This window comes from Rhinoderma darwinii, chromosome 1 (assembly GCF_050947455.1).
Source record: "Rhinoderma darwinii isolate aRhiDar2 chromosome 1, aRhiDar2.hap1, whole genome shotgun sequence".
NCBI classification, from domain to species: Eukaryota; Metazoa; Chordata; class Amphibia; order Anura; family Rhinodermatidae; genus Rhinoderma; species Rhinoderma darwinii.
Window position 1 is genome coordinate 534,273,346 of NC_134687.1, and position 17,750 is coordinate 534,291,095.

General features: G+C 41.1%; 1 protein-coding gene across 3 annotated transcripts in view; it reads left to right on the forward strand.

Annotated features, from left to right (window-relative positions):
- Positions 1-17,750, forward strand: part of SKIC3 (SKI3 subunit of superkiller complex) — a 194,232-nt gene that overhangs the window by 107,439 nt on the left and 69,043 nt on the right. For all 3 annotated transcript variants that reach the window (XM_075837136.1, XM_075837145.1, XM_075837140.1), the window contains 4 exons: positions 3,216-3,339; positions 10,261-10,482; positions 12,304-12,376; positions 16,234-16,287. In XM_075837136.1, the coding sequence (XP_075693251.1) occupies positions 3,216-3,339; positions 10,261-10,482; positions 12,304-12,376; positions 16,234-16,287 (473 nt within the window). The remainder of the gene's footprint in view (positions 1-3,215; positions 3,340-10,260; positions 10,483-12,303; positions 12,377-16,233; positions 16,288-17,750) is intronic.

Genomic DNA, 17,750 nt, shown 5'->3' on the forward strand with positions numbered 1-17,750 from the left:
TGCTTTCTATGTACTTTTGCATGATTTCCATGCACCAAAGCAGGTTTAGTGATTTATCTGCTATGCTTGGAATCAAAATTTGCACAATAGGGCCACATCCACTCGCATTTTACATGCGGATTTTCCAGCGGCAACCCGGTTGCGTAATGTAGTACAAGCAAAGTAAATTAAATTTCAAGTAATCTCAACTACACATTGCAGAATTTTTCCACCTGTACATTAACCTGCGGATTTATCTTACGTTTCTGTCTCAGAATTGTATCTGATAAGTTTCCTTTAAAAAAATGCACAATATCCGCAGCATAAAATCCGCACTGATTTCCACATCAAAATATGAAAACAGCACCTGTAAAACCTGCGGAATGACCTCCGCACAGTAGCCTAGGTTGGTGGTGTCACATTTCTCTAGAACGGTGTTGCTATAAGAGAAGCATAAGTGACCAGTGACTTTATATGGTTGCCAGCGTGGTTTGCTGTAGCTACAATCCATAGAAGAAATACAGCATTTGCTGATATGTAGTGATCCACCTTTACTGTAGAGCAGTAACATACGATGAAAAGAAGATCAAGTATTTTCCATCTTGCACAATTGTTTATTAAAGTGTAATGATAATAATTATAAATGTAATGACTATTGAGAGGCATTGATTAATATTATGCTGTTAGTGAGATTATTGCACTTTTGGTAATATTTTTATTGAGTACAAATAGAAGCGTTTCATTTAAAATATGAATAATACACCCAAAATATAAATATATTACTATTCCCCATAATTTAATTGGGTTCAAATAGAGGCAGGATTTATTCATGTTTGCACCTCTTTATTTTCTGCCTTGGGGTACATGCAAACAAAGTATATTTGCTGCGTAAAGATTTCCTTCGCAAATTGGCTGATTGTCACAGGGAAATCTGCAGCGGCACATCCGAAACCAAATTTGCAAGCGGATTTCCCTGCGGTGTCTAAAATAAAAAACAATAAACTGTATACTCACCTGTCCTGGCGTTCCCATGGCAACGCTTCCCTGGTCCCCCAGCAGTATCTGTACTTCTGGTCTCCAGGGAGGATGTGACTTCTGCAGGCTGTGATTGGATGCAACAGTCACGTTTCGACACAACATGTTATGGTTGGGGGCCAAGTGTACAGAGACCGGTTTGGGTCAGGGAAGCGTTGCCATGGGAGCACCAGGGAGGTAAATATTTTGCTGCAGATCTGCAGTTAATTCGCAGAAGAATTCTCATATATGGATTTATTTGTAGATCCTTTTCTTTCCCATTGTATTTTACCAGGGAAAATCCGCAACAAATCTGTACTTTCCGCAGCAGAAAGTGACATGCTGCAGGTTTTTTAAAGCCACACCACATGTCAATTTCTGCCCTGAAATTTAATATTTGTTGAAATCCAATCCACTTTGCTGCTACTGTATTTTGCTGCAGATTTCCCATCCAGATCCGCAGCAAATGCGCTTCACGCGATGAATTTGTGTTACTTGAAAAACACCGTTCACTGGAAAAAAAATCCCTGAAATCCAGTTATATTTTCTCCGTTTTCTGCCTCTGGTCTGGTGACTATTATTAAAAATACTTGATATCTAGTTATCTTTGTTAAATGTCATGTCCTTGTATTCATTGGATTTTATAGTCATTGATTTGGAAATAAATAATTAAAATGACTTTGTAGGATCCTTCTTACATAAGTCTTATTTGTCTGTGTTGGAAATTCACTCTCAATACACTGACTTCCTGGTGAGTGTGTGATGAGCTTGCATTTATACACAGCAGCCAATCAAGAGACAGAGCTGTAGTGGGGAGGGGGAGAAAAAGTACCTTGAACCAATGATGAGACAGGAGGTGGATTTCAGACTACCTATCTCTCTGCTTTAACAAAAAAAAAAAAAAACATTTGCGTGGGCCAAAACGCTACTTCATGGGTGATTTAAAAACACATCTTCTTATTCATTATATCAGAGGGCTGCCTCTCCTTTTCGCATTTGTTTTTTTAAGTATCTGCATTAATATTTCCACAGAAAATAGAATCCGTGCAATCCTAGAAGCAGCCATATAGGGGGAAATACATAAATACGCATCTACTTCAAAAACAAAAGGCAGAATAGCAGTCGGAGCAATTTCATTTGTACATTTTTATTTATAGGGGGGAGATTTATTAGGACTGAGGCAGTCTTAGTAAGAATCAAGCTGGAGAGAGGTGCGCCAAATTCAGTACGCCTCTTAATAAATTTGTTGTATCTTTGACTGTCTGTTCTCCACTGAAATGAAATCTACGCTAGCCTGGAGAAATAGGAGACTTCTGCTCTAATTTGCACCAGTTTCTGGCGTAAATTATAGTAAATGTCTTGAGCCATGAAATGACCCTGCCCCCTTCCACTAAGCTCCACCGTTTTTTTTTTGTAAAAGTGGCAAAATTTTTTGGAATGAAGTTTGCAACATTTCTACGCCAGAAAACTGTGACATCCCTTTATTTTTATTTGTCTACATCTCTCCCGCCAACAAAAGATCTGGTCTCAATGGTATGAAACAGTTATTGAACAATACACTGGGCATTTCAGAGTTGTGCCCAGTGTACCGTTCAATGACTCTGTGTTATACCATTGAGACCAGATCTTTTTGTTGGTGGGAGAGGTAAATAAAAATAAAGGGATGCCCTGTTTTTTCTGCCTTCTCCTAAAAGGTGTCTAATCTGTCTATCCCTATCAAGTGCAACATTTGGGAGGAAAGGTCAGAGATAGTAGGAGGTGCTGCTAGTGTCCAGTTTTCCATACAATAATGTTTGGCCAACAGTAATGTGATACAGACTATTGGAGAAATATAAAATATACACCGAAAGGTATTTTGTGACCATACAAATAGGGTGTAGATGTTTGCACTTATGTCAAGGTAACATAATGGATTTTACAGCCTGGTTAATAAATGTGTTGCTTTGAAAAAAAAGTCATTTTATTATGGTGTTTAGTGTTATTCATCTAGATAAAAAGAAAATTTATTAGAGAATAATAAATATCAGAGGAATTGAAGGACTTTACAATTTCCTGTGTTTTAAATCAGACTTCCAAAACAGCTGCTTGTAAGATTTTATTCTTTGTACATCTCTTCCTCGTCTCTGCCTGTCATTAGTTCCCTTCATACAGTTGTCTATAAATTATATCTGTAAGTGGACAGAAGGCAAACTTTACATGTGTGATTTCTTATGTATTACTAGTGTACAAGAAAGCCTTATCTGTTGCCAAGACGGAGCAGGAAAAAGCACACATCCTCACTGCCATGGCAATAATTGAGTATAGCCAAGGGGACATTGAATCCTCCAAAACACTCTTGTTTAAATGGTAAGTTGTCTCATACCTAAAGTGTTTGTTTCAAATGAAAGTTGTTTGTGTCAGTCAGCAGCTGGAGATCGTAAACCTTCTGCCGAAAATCTATTCTAAATGACAACAAATCAACCAAAACCTGCCATGTTATAGCGTTTAGAAAATTAACACAAATGCAAGCAGAAATATAGTGTGTATCTATTTCCTATTTGTTTTGGCGTGCCGATAAAAAGTCATATAAAACAAACTTATCATGCATGTGACGTTAACCAATTAATCACTTAATTAAACTTACATTTCAATGTGACCCTTGTCCCTGACTTTCTTTGCAAGGATGATTCATCCGTGGTGCATACGAGGCTACAGAACACCAGATGGGGGGGGTGCACATCGGAGTGACTGCGGCTACTGAACATCAGCTAGGGAGAACTACAACACTGGAGAGACCGTGGCTATTGAATACCAGCTTAGGGGTGCTGCACACAGGAGAGAGAGCAACTACTAAACACCTGCTTGGGGGGTGCACGCAGGAGGGACCACATCTACTGAACACCAGTTGGGGATAAGCAGAGGCGTAGCTAGGTTCTCCAGCACCCGGGGCAAAGATTCAGTTTGGCGCCCCCACCCCCACCTCTTTCCCGACATCTCCTTCCCCCTCGCCATGTTTGTTTTCTCTACCAATCAATGAGGTGTCATTTCTTTTCCACATTTATTTTTATGGAACTCGAGCATAAAAACATTTGTACATTTTACAAGCAATATAGTTCTGTACACAACACCAGAACCAAGCTCATTACATATATACAGCAACAGAACCAAGCTTATTACATATATACAACACCAGCAAAATACAGCTCAATTTAGTGCAACCCCTGCCGTATAGGTTTGCACTAATTTGTTTCCAGCTCCTAGCATGGCCTGAACAATGGTAAGGATATGCTGGGAGATGCTGTTTCACAAAAATAAAATCATATCATAATCATACCACCCATCATCTCTCTGCAGATCATACAGTGACTACATTACTGATTAGAGGCAGAATAAACATTTGCATTAAGTGACTCACCGATGACGTCTCAGATTCTAGTTGTTCTTTTTCTCCATCCGGTCCAGACCTCTATGATGACTTCTCCCGGTCACAGCCCATTTCTGCAGTTTGCCGCTCAGATGTCTTCAGCTTCTCACTTTTCCAACATTTCTACACCTATAAACAAAGATAAAGTTCTCATTATACCACACACACTATGCCGCTAAATATAATAGCGCCATACACTGCACCTCTAATTATAATAGCACCATACACTGTCACACACACACACACACCGTGCCCCCTGTAGATAGTGCCTGCCATAGAGCACCCTGTAGATAGTTCCCCCCATAGAGCACCCTGTAGATAGTTCCCCCCATAGAGCGCTCCACAGATAGCCCACCCCTGTATATAGTGCTCCACAGATAGCCCACCCCTATATATAGCCCCCTGTAGATATAGCCCACACCTGTATATAGTTCTCCACATATAGCCCACCCCAGCATATACCCCCCCCCCCCCGTAGATAAGCCACACCCTTTTTTATTACAATAAAATAGCAAACTTTTCAAACTCACCTTAATCCCGTTCCCACGCCATCAGGCAGCAATGGAGACCTGTTCTCTTCTGCACAGGTGTCCTGGGGTTGAACAAAGCGCCTATGAAAGGCGTTGATGGCAGGGCAGAATGACTTTCCCTGTCGATCAAAGTATCGCGCCGCTTCACTCGTAGAAAGGCGCTGAATGGCCGGGCACGGAACATATTCGGCCATTCATTGCTTCTAATTGTACCTGCATCCTATACACGCAGGTACAATTATAGTGCAGTAGGGGGTGGCGCTGGCGGGCCCCGCCTGCCCACCCCTAGCTACGTCCCTGGGTTAAGTGCACATAGGAGAAACCGCAACTACTGTATACCAACTTGGGGGTGCTGATCTCCGGAGAGAGAGCAACTACTGAACACCAGCTTGGAGGGTGCACATAGAAGGGACCATGGCTACTGAATACCAGCTTGGGTGCGCTGCACACAGGAAAGAGAGCGACTACTGAATGCCAACTTTAGGGAGTGCACATAGGAGATGCCACGGCTACTAAACACCAGCTAGGGGGTGTACATAGGAGAGACCACGGCTACTAAACGCCTTCTTGTAGGGAGTACACATAGGAAAGAGAGAGCTGCCAAATTTTGCATTATTTTCTTTTACAGAGCGGTTACTGAACTCAGTCCTTTTGGCGCTTATCACCAGGAGAGAGCGACGCTTCATTATATGCTTGGGGACACCGAACAGCAGAAGAGAGAGCAGTGCTGCATTGTGTACTTGCCAAGTGTTCAACAGCGACAAACACAATGGAGCACTGCTCTTCAGTAACCACATAATAATTGTCATGCTGTGGATTTGGAAATTGGCAGCATGCCCTTTATTATGTGGAATAATCCATATTTTCACCCTGAATTTCACTATGTGCGGTGCAAAGGGTAAAATTACGGAAAATATGCTGTAAAGTCTGCCTGTGTTACTAGTGGATTTTGCTGTGGATTTGCAGTAAAATCTGTCGCAGAAAAACTCTGCCATGACTAAACCCACACTTAGAGACATTTAGGTGCTGTGTAAACTTGTTCTATTATATTTGTTACTAGCATACACTAGCAAAATAACTTATAACAGCAAATGATATTGAATTAAAAGCTATGTACACCTTTGAAAATATATATATATATATATATATATATATATATATATATATATCTAATATATATTTTAGAAAGTTTTTTTGAAGCCCGATTTTTCATTGGTTTAAAAGCAGTCCATGTGACCGCTGCAGCCTGTGCTTGGCTGCAGCGGTCACATGGGATGAAACGTCAACCCGGGAGGCCGGACCGGAGGAAGAAGCAGGAGTTCTGGGTGAGTTAACCTTTAATACTTTTAACTCCAGCGGTAGTCACTGTCCCGGGTGCTGAAAGAGTTACTGCCGATCAGTTAACTCTTTCATCACTCTGGACAGTGGCTATCCCCTGACGTCGCCTAGCAACGCTCCCGTAATTACGGGTGCACACGCGTAGCCACCCGTACTTACGGGAGCCCCATAGACTTAGGCCTCATGCACACTTCCATCACCGTTTTCACGGCCGTTTTTCACGCATCTGTGTGTCCGTGATTGGAACCGCGTGCTTCCCGTGTGTACTCCGTGTACACTTTCCGAGAGGAAACAGAAACCCGTTCACACTATGTACACGATATTGTGAGCGCCGCACATGCTATTCCCTGTCCAGCGGTACTCAATGTCCAGGGTGCTGAAATAGTTACTGCCGATTAGTGCAGCCCCTTAACTCTTTCAGCACCCTGGACAGAGACTACCGCTAGACCGGGAATAGAATGCGTGGCACTCACAATATACATTAATGGTTCATTTAAAAAAAAACGCAACATGCTTCTTCCTCAAGTCCGGCCTCCTGAGATGACGTTTCAGACCATGTGACCGCTGCAGCCAATCACAGGCTACAGCGGTCAAATGGACTGCCGCGTCATCCAGGGAGATCGGACTGGATGTCAGAAGAGGGACGCGTCACCAAGACAATGGCCGGGGTACGTATGATAATATCGCTGCGTTCCAGCACTGATCAGCAACCTCTTCTCTCTATCAGTGCTGACAGAGAGAAGGGGCTGCCGATTAGTGCAGTGCAGTATCTGTCTGTATGTGTACCTCTGCCCGCCCGGCCGTTGCTAGGCAACGGCTCCGTCACACAAGAACAGCACACGGATGCCTTCCATGTGCCTTCATTTTTATTTTGACAGCCCCATTGATTTGCATGGGCCTCACAGTCACGGAATCTCGGAACAAAGTAGGACATGCTCTACTTTTGTCGGAACGGAGCAACGGGATCGTCAAAAAAAGTGTGCATGTCCCCATTGAAATGAATGGGTCAGGGTGCTAGCCGTCTGAAGAACGGCTAGCACCCTGAAGAAAAAGACTGAAGTTGGCATGAAGCCTTCTATGGGCCTGCCCGCGCTGTAATTACGGCCTGAAATAGGACATGTTCTATATTTTTCAACGGCACTGGCACCTTCCCGTAAGCAAACGGGAAGGTACCCGTGGCCAATAGAAGTCTATGGGCCCGTAATTACGGGCGTTTTTACGTTCGTGTGCATGAGGCCTAAATCTGTAATGAATATATTGCTTCATTTAATTTCTTTTAGGCGGGATTCACACGACAGGGATTCCCGGCCGGGTGCCGGCCGTTCATAAATCGGCCGGCATCCGGCTGCATTAGGAATAATAGACCCCTAATGGGGCTATTCACACGACCGATTTTTTGACGGCCGGGAAAACCGGCCGTCAAAAATTGGACATGCTCTATTTTCGGCCGGGTGCCCGGCCGCCCGGCTCCCATAGAAGTCACCGGAATGTGTCCCGAGTGATGGCCGGGTCTACCGTCGCTCGCGCACTCTCTCTCCTCCTCCTCACAGTGCAGAGTGCATGTGAGGAGGAGGAGGAGGGTCTTTTATTGCTCGCTGTAGGAGTCGGAATCCCCAATCCCCGGCCGGGGATTGGGGATTCCACTACAGGAGAAGTGCGTGACTACACTGTCCAGATATGGACACAGCGAAGTCACTCACTTCTGCAGCGGAATCCCCGACTCTATGGCCGGGGATGCCGCTACAGGAGAAGTGCGTGACTACACTGTCCATATATGGACAGCGAAGTCACGCACTTCTGCAGCGGAATCCCCAACTCTATGGCCGGGAATGCCGCTACAGGAGAAGTGCATGACTACACTGTCCATTTATGGACACAGCGAAGTCACGCACTTCTGCAGCGGAATCCCCGACTCTATGGCCGGGGATGCTGCTACAGGAGAAGTGAGTGACTACACTGTCCATATATGGACACAGTGACGTCACTCACTTCTGAAGCGGAATCCCCGACCTGTGGCAGGGAATTCCTCTTCAGGAGAAGTCAGTGACTACACTGTCCATATATGGACATTGAAGTCAGTGACTTCTCCTGGAAGGGGGGGGGGATGGGTGCAACCTACAAGGGGCTGTGTGGGATCACCTACAGGGGGCTGGGTGGAATCACCTACAGGGGGCAGGGTGGCATCGCCTACAGGGGGCTGTGTGGCATCGCCTACAGGGGGCTGTGTGGCATCGCCTACAGGGGGCAGGGTGGCATCACCTACAGGGGGCTGGGTGGCATTACCTACAGGGGGCTGGGTGGCATTACCTACAGGGGGCTGGGTGGCATTACCTACAGGGGGCTGTGTGGCATCACCTACCAGGGGGGCTGTGGCATTATCTACAAAGGGCTGTGTGTGGCAACAAATTTAAATGAAATTCATCCGATTTTAAAACGGACAGGGAAAAAAACGGATGCAAATCGGGTCCAAATCGGCCGGAAAAAACGGCAACTCGGAACGGAATCGGAACGGATGCAAATCGGATGCAAACCGGCCGACACTCGGACCCTGTCGTGTGAATGAGGCCTTATTCTTCCAATAACATTATTTACACTCTAGCAATTAAATTCATACTGAGAGGTATTTAAATAGTGAGCTTTTACTCTATCCATACCGTAAGTCAACCTCCCGAGCAACGCCGGGTATAAAAGCTAGTATATATATATATATATATATATATATATATATATATATATATATATATATATATATATATATATATATATATATGTATATATATACACTTATATATTTATTTATTTTTTTAAATGTGTATCAGTGTCATTGGTGCAACTTAGGTTAAGATTGGTTGTGAACTTAGATGTGATCGATAACAGCTCGATCCGACCCACTGTCACTGAACCCGTCAGTCCCTCTAACCTGACGGATACAGGTTTCAGCGCAAGATACAGCTGCTCTGTATACATAATTCAAAGCAGCTGTATATGAAAAAGTAAAAATAATTTTTAATAAAATGTAATTACACAGTTGCACCAATGACACTGATCGGGTGCGGCCACACATTGCGACTATGTTGCGTTTTTAAACCGCAGCAAGTAATTTTTCAATAGAAGTCAATGGTGATATTTGTGTTATTGACAGACTGCTGCTATTATATTACAATGTGTTTTTTGTGCGGTTGACCGAATCTTCATGTCCGACCGCATGCAGTTAATGACCGCGCTGCCAATGTTGTTGCAAAACTGCTTGCGTTTTTGCTAACAGTTCTGCAATGCATTGTAATGAACTATAAACAGGAAGCGCCTAATATACTTCAACACGGGCGAAAACTATGTCCATCAATTATTTCCTTTAAAAAATTCAACAGAACTGCAGCATTACAGAGACAAATAACGCATGTAATATACCGCATGCGGTTTTCAAACGCATCAAAACCTTGTCAACGACGCACCCTGTGTCCATACCCATACATTTTTTTATTTAAAAAAAATTTTTTTTCAAAGGTGTACATAGCCTTTAAGAATCTGTTGTATCCTACAGTATATCCCTTTTGTAATTTCGGGCGTCCCTCAGCCCCAGTGTTATCAGTGCTCATGTACACTTCAGTGAAATTCTTCAGTGTGCCATCGTTTTTTTTTAACGGATAGCACACTGACACATTCATTTTTATGGGGCCGTGCACAATTCCATTTTATTGTGTGTCCGTTCCGCAAATTATAGAACAGGTCCTATTCTGTCCGTTTTTGCGGATCAGTCTCCCCATTCTATTCAATGGTCCGTTAAAAAAATGGACCGCACATGGAAGCCATCCTTGTGTGGTCTGTGTTTTGAGTATCCGTGTTTTGCGGCCGTATAAAAGGTCACGAATGTGTGCATGAGCCCTTATAGGCTTTCTCTTGTGTGATTATTTTATTTGTGCTCAGTAATCGTATTGTCTAGTATACTTTAATATTTGTTTTTCTATTATATGTTGTCTGATTGCTTTGTGTTTACAGCTCTGTACTAAAGGAACCCAGCATTGAAAGCCTGCACGCTCTGTGTGCTTTGGGTCTGGCTAAGCGTGATGTTACTCTGTCAACAGCCGCTTTAAATGAGCTTCTCAAGCATATTAAAATTGATCATAATGTCTATGAGAGATGCCTTATTACTTCTGCCATATATGCTTTACAAGGGAGGAATGTTGCTGTACAGAGACAGGCCTGCAAAGCTATACACAGGTTAGTCTACCGTTCTCTGTTGCTGCACCGCTAAGTATAAGGGAGGGCACTGGGTGAATTCAATAAAAACTAGAGTTTTTCATTGTTAATAATAACATAAATGTTTGGCACTGCTCTTCACTAAGCTCATTTTCTAGCCATTTTCTCGCAATACAGTCTGCAGACTGCGGGTGCTACTTTCAGGTGTAGATATTCTTGGTAAGATCTGGATCTGTCATCCATATCCTGAAACACGATTGCCACTTCCATGCTAGCATCTGAAAGGGATTAGGCACTCTGCAAGCCTATGCTCAGTCTGGAGCATGTCTTTCTACTGGAGTTTTCCTTTAACCCCTTAACAACTGCTGCCATAAAAGAACGGTGCAAGCAGGAGTCTGCGCAGGGCTGCTTCGTACTATTACGTTGTTCGGATTCTGTGGGTAACGTATCTGCGGGACAAGGTCACCTGCTATAATACACAGCTGCTTTCCTACTTTAACGCGAGAGATCAGAGGAAACTCTGATCTCTGTCGTTAAACCTCTTGTATGTCACGATCATAGCTGATCGTGGCATATAAGGGGGGAATCTATACCCATACATTATATCGGTAGACATCAAAGGGTTTATTGATGCCTATTGTTAGGGCATTCTTGGGTGTGGCTTAACAACAGCCTGTGTACTTAGTAGTACACAGGTTAATGTGCTTGCATATATATATATATATATATATATATGTGTCAAAATATACAATTTCAATAATTAATAAACTAATAATGGGGTTAAAATTTGAACAAAAATTTATTAAAAATGGAAAAAAAACAAAACATGCAAACGTAAGGTTTTTACATTTAATTTATTTTATTACATAGGGGTTAAAAAAAACAAATGATAACCGTAACAACCTGTTTTAGAAATCTATAACATTATTTAAAGTAATTGGTTAATGGCGTTTAAAAAAAAATTTGCAGGGAGGCGAAAAAAAATATTTTTGACCATAAATGGGCTGGTCTTCAAAGGGGTTAAATAGCTTCGAAACGTAGAACATACAAGTACAAAGTTACTTCGTATACATCTCTGATTAATAAACAGTAATATTAGCATATTCAAATATGCTAATATTGCTAATTTTGAGCTGTATGTCCTTGGTCAGCACATCTTTCTGTAGGATCACAGCCTGTTAGTTGAACCTGTTAGTTTTACATTAGATATTGTTGCATAACATAAAGTTACAGAGCAATCTAATCCCTCATTTACTAGATGATTTGTGTATACACAATGGTACTTTTATGTTTTTTTACGATCGAATTGAGTCTAAATATATGGCATATATTTACACAGTATCATTTATTCTATATGTTGGTGGATATCATTATTACCTTTTATAGTAGCAGTAAAGTTATTGGTCCTTACTTTCTTTCTTCTTATATCTATGTGTATGTGACAATCTCAAATATTTGCTAAAATCAAAGGCTATATTGTGTTTACAGAGGTGAAAGAGAAATCTTGCAATGCATAATTTTGTCATATTGCTGTATATAACTCAACATTAATAACAGCCATTAATAAATGCAGTTCCTTCATGTAATATATAAATGCTTTGCCCCCATGTTTGTGCGGAATCTTATGCCTTTATATTGGCAGGGAAGAAAAACAATTATTATTTCTTCTTCTTATATATATTTTATTATAATGATGTTGTTTTTGTTAATTATTATTATTCTACTGTGTTTTTTATATATACTATCGCCTGGCTAGCAAAGAAAATTAACTAGCCTCGTGTTTGTCTTCTGTCTGCCATGTGAACTACATTTGTTTTTTGTTTCTTGTCTTCTTTCATTTAGCCATCCAGGGAATCCTGAGTTGTGGTCTCTCTTATCGAGGATTGTTCCTCAGTATGCTCCCAGGAATGCCAGGGTAAGGGGATTTTTATCAGGTTTTTTTCAACTTTGTAGGCTTATAATTTCTATTATACAATTCTTGCCATTCCTCTTTTATTCCTTAGCAAATTGACAACTAGGTGTTATTAATACCTTGTCAATGTATCCCTACATAGTCAGATCATTTCCGATCAGTGCTGACAGTAGCAGTCAGTGTAGGGACACGTCCCACTAATAAGGAGAATGGTAACGCCCAGTTGTCAATTTATTAGAGCTCCCCTTCAAAATCTAAATCTTGATGTACAGTAAACTTCCTTAAATCCAAATGGTAGATTTCGGGAATCACAAGACAAATAAAAATATGGAACAGCCAAGTTACGTATAATGCTGCATTTAAAAGACTAAAGTCCTGCACATAGCTGCTCTATTGTTCATTGAGTCTTCTATGGAGCTATTTCAGAACTACCTTCCGTCTTTCTGATAAATGAACAATGATTTAAAGGAAAACTCCACTCTGAATTATTGTTACTATTGTAAAATCTTCAAAAAACATTGAGCTACTTGGTAAAAAATTTTTTTTTAACATTCTCGAATTGTATTTTTTCAAAACAAGAACGTAACATATACAGCAATTCAAAGTGCATTAGTTACATAAAGGAATAGGGTAGGAAAAAGCAGTCACAGTAAACACTGCACAACACAAAGATAAAGCTGGTTCCCTGACGTAGCAGGACATATACTCAATACATGAGCAGGTATCCAATATGAACAAACATATTTTAAGGCATATCTCAGATTTGTGTAGAATCAGCAGAGAAATCTCAATATACATCCTGTTGACCTAGTATTCAAACAATGTACAGATACAATATTCTGTGACTGATCAGAAAAACCAACGCGATCTGAAATAAAAAACAGCAGATAAACAGACCAAATACGGAAGCATATATTAGTACCACGGTGACTGCCAATCATAATACTCTTAGAATACAGTTAGCCCATGAGGTCGAGAAGAAGTATATAAATCTATTATGAGGTCTGCGAGAGAGGAAGATATAACAATAAAGTACCAGAGGTGAGAGAGTCGTACTATACTTAGAAAAATAGCTCATGTGAATTCTGCCCACATTCCAATTGCCCAAAGCCGTCCTATCCCCCCACCAGCCGTACTCATTGATACGATAAAAATGAATCAGAGGAGCAAAAATCTACCCAGTCATGCCATATCATGTGAGTAGACCTAGCTGTGCAGTTATGGGATCCAACAGATTCCTCCATCCTCTGTAAATGAAAAACCTCCCGGAACCACTCCCGTATCGAGGGAGTACTCTCTGATTTCCGGAGACGGGGAATAATAGTTCTGGCTACTATCAATAGAAAACTAACCAGGCTCCGCACACCTGCTGTAATGAAACCTGGCATCATGGAGAGTAGTAATGTCTCCGGGCTGTTAGATATGTCTCTACCCGTTATTTTTTTAATCAGCTCTACCACTTTAACCAAGAAAATTTGGATTTGGGGGCATCCCCACCAAATATGTAACATAGTCCCACGTCCACCTTTACAACGCCAACATTCCTCTGATACTGAAGGATAAAAAGAGTGCAACAGAACAGGAACCCTATACCATCGGGACAGTATTTTATAGTTCGTTTCTTGAGCTTTACAGGTGATAGAAAATGTATGGCACAATGCAAATGCTTTAGACCAGTCAGAAGCAGAGGGTGCGGTTGTTAGTTCCCTGTTCCTAACCTGAAATGAAAAAGGGGAGTGTGTCTTTATCTAGGTCTAAAAGTAACCTATAAATGATAGATATCGTCTTATCCGGAGGTGTGGGTAAGAGGCACATATTTTCAAAACGTGTCAGTGATCTATGCAAATGCAATTTGGTTTTAGTATCATTATAGAAGTGTTTTAACTGTAGATAGCTTTTTGTCAAGGAACGTTCGGTCTCTGAGATAATGGAATCGAGCGGTTTTAAACCTTGGTATGTTTACAGTGTCGGGAGTGTGAATAGACATCGCGTCCTGGCTGGAGGCAATGTCTATTCAATCTCAAGACACTTCGGTAAAGTTAATGTGGGAGTATGTGACTGCACAGCGTGATCTCACAAGATCACACTGTGCTGCGAGCACTGCTAAAAATGAATGGAGAGAAGTGTATGACGCTGATTGGTCAGCGTCATACACTTTGCTTTACAACACCCGATTGGTAAAAAAGTAAAAACACGCCCAGTTGTCTATTTAGAAACTAATTAGCATGAATCTAAAATTGTGCATAACTTGCTCAAAATTGATCGTTGTTCAAAATAAAAAACACGGTTGTTATCTACATTACAGCGCCGATCACATTATGTAGGATATAGGGCACTTATAATGTGGTGACAGAGCCTCTTTAAGATGTTACACAAAGACAATTAGTACATGAGGTGATACATCATTAAGATAAGCCGGGCCCATAAAAATGAGGTTATAGGGATAATGATTTAGGAGATGAGGGATCTTGACATCCCCCATCAGACTGACTCATGTCCTAAGTCATCACCCCTATAACCTCCGTTTTATTGCCCCGGCTTATCTTAATGATGTATCACCTCATGTACTAATCACAAGTCATTCATTTGTAAACTTGCCTGAAGAAGGGGCCTTTTGTGCTCTGAAAGCTTGCATATATAATTTTTATGGTTAGCCAATAAAGGTATCATACCTACTATACGTTTGTATTTTTTGACACAAAAGTATTTAGACCTAAATTCAGTATTCTGTTGGTTTTCTGTACCTGAGAGCAATGCATTGTGGAAGCTCAGTTAACAGTTACACAACTAGGAGCTAAATTATTACGTCACATGTCTGTCAGCGGAATGGAGATGAAGCGCTGTCTGTTACCAAGGACAACCAGCAAAATTTTAAAGATTTTAATTGTAGAATATTGCCAATAGCAAAATGACTCCTATGTTCACATAATGTTTAGAACCTTACATTTGGCATATATGCCACACATATCCATAGGGCTACATTCCCTGACAGAGTTCACAAGAGTCCATTTGGCTTATGTGGGTCTGGTATACGTCGTATACTTTTTTTTTTTTTTTTTACGGTGTGGAATAGCGTAATAGACTATTCTATTTCATACAAAGGTAAACCTTTAAAAAAAAAAAAAGAATACCATGCAATGTATGTTTTTTACAATGGGAGCATTTCAGCGGCCACAAATGCCACTATATGCTTATACAGTGGGATTCGTTGCAGCGGTATATTCTAGGAGATCCTCCCGACGTATACAGTACCTCCAAAGAAGGCCCCAAACGTGAAGTGAGCAGAGCCTTAAGGAGCTATGTATGGGGATGAGCGCTCGTTACTATGATTGCTCGTCCTAGTACACTTTTATCATGTTGGCAGCACGAATCCCTGTTTACACAGGGAGATGTGCTGCTGACAATGATAATGCTTTCTGCCTTTAAAAGTATACAATCATCCGATGAACGAGCGTTTGCTCGTTCATCAGCTGATCGTTGCCCTGCTTACACAGGGCAATGATCGGGAACGAGCGTTCTGTGAACACTGGTTTGACCGAGAATTGTCCCGTGTAAATGGGCCTTAACTCTGCTAATTCAATTTTGGTTTGTTGCCTACAATCATAATTTGGTTTTTTTTACCATCCAAATTTATGGATCCCCCGAAATCTATTTATAAACCCTGGATTAAGTACCTCTGATCTGTACCATTATCTGGTTCATCACACAGAAGATTTGAAAGGGAAAGTGGGAAGCAATCCTCATTTTGTAACTAAAACTTCCACATTCTGATATGTTGTTCTTTTCCGATAAACTTGCAGAACTGAACTATTACCTGATGATCTAAATCTGTTTTTTTGTATAATCATTTTTTTGTATAGGGTGGAGCAGCTGCCGGCATTGTTGCACATTCACTTAATTTGAGTCAGGCAAAGGTAAGGTTGTATGTTTGTTTTACAAGGAAGCTGTTTTTTTGGTTTTTCTTTTAATTAGGTTTATTAAGCCCTTAACTACGAGCGACGGATATATCCATCACAAGCAGGTGTCAGTTCTTGCATATATCCGTCGCTCTGATCGGGTGGGTACTGCCAGTGTACCCACGCGATCAGCGGCAGGAGCACGACTGTTATACACAGCCTGGCTCCTGCCCCATCTGCCGGAATCGAAGCACGCTCCGATTCCGGCAGTTTAACCCAATAGCGACAGCGGTATCTAATGTGTTTGACTGAGGGAGCTCCCTCTGTCACCCCATCAGCGCCCCCGCAAAGAAATCGCCGGGCGCCGTCAGGTTTCCATGGCAGCCGGGGGCCTAACAAAGGCCCCCAGGTCTGCATTCAGCATCTGCCTACTAGGCCATGTAGATTGCCTGTCAGTTTTACACTGACAGGCAATAATGCTTTGGCATACTAAGTATACCAAAGCATTATATATGCGATCAGCAGATCGCATGATGAAGTCCTCTAGTGGGACAAAAAAAAAAGAAAGTAAAACAGTTAAATAAAGTTTATGGAAAAAAAAATGATTACAGTAAAAATAAAATAAAACCACTTTTTTACCGAAAAAGTGGTTTTATTTAGTAAAAGTGGGAAACAAAATAACCCATACACATATATGGTATCGCCGCGATCGTAACGACTCGAACAATAAAGTTAACGCATTAGTTAAACCGCCGAACGGCGTCCAAAAACATGCAAAAAACAATGGCAAAATTCCTTTTTTTCTCCTATTCCCCCTATAAAAAATAAAATAAAAGTTAATCAATAAGTCCCAGGTACCCCAAAATACTACCAATGAAAACTACACCTTGTCCCACAAAAAGCAATCCCACATATGGCTATATCGAATGAAAAATAAAAAGTTACGGCTCTTGGAATGCAGCGATGCAAAAACAAGTAATTTTTTTTAAAAGGGTTTTTATTTTGCAAACGTAGGAATACATAAAACCTTTACATATTTGGTATCCTCGTAATCGTGCCGACCCATAGAATAAAGGTAACATGTTATTTATGCCGCATAGTGAACGACGTAAATTTATAACGTGAAAAGCAATGCTGGAATAGCTGCTTATTTTCAATTCTTTCCTAAAATAAAGTTAATAAAAGTTAATCAATATATTATATGCACCCAAAAAGGATGCAATTGAAAAAAACAACTCGTCCCGCAAAAAACAAGCCCTTATACGGCTATGTCAACAGGATAAAAAAAAAAGTTACGACTCTTAAAATGTGAAAACAACAGTGAAAAAACAAAAAATAATCTTTGGTCATTGACGTGCAAAATGGCCTGGTTGTTAAGGGGTTAACACAAACAATAAACAGAGTCAATGTACATTTACATAGACACATTATCCAATACAGAAAAGATGCACGGTCAGCATTCCAAAAATAGCCTCACATCA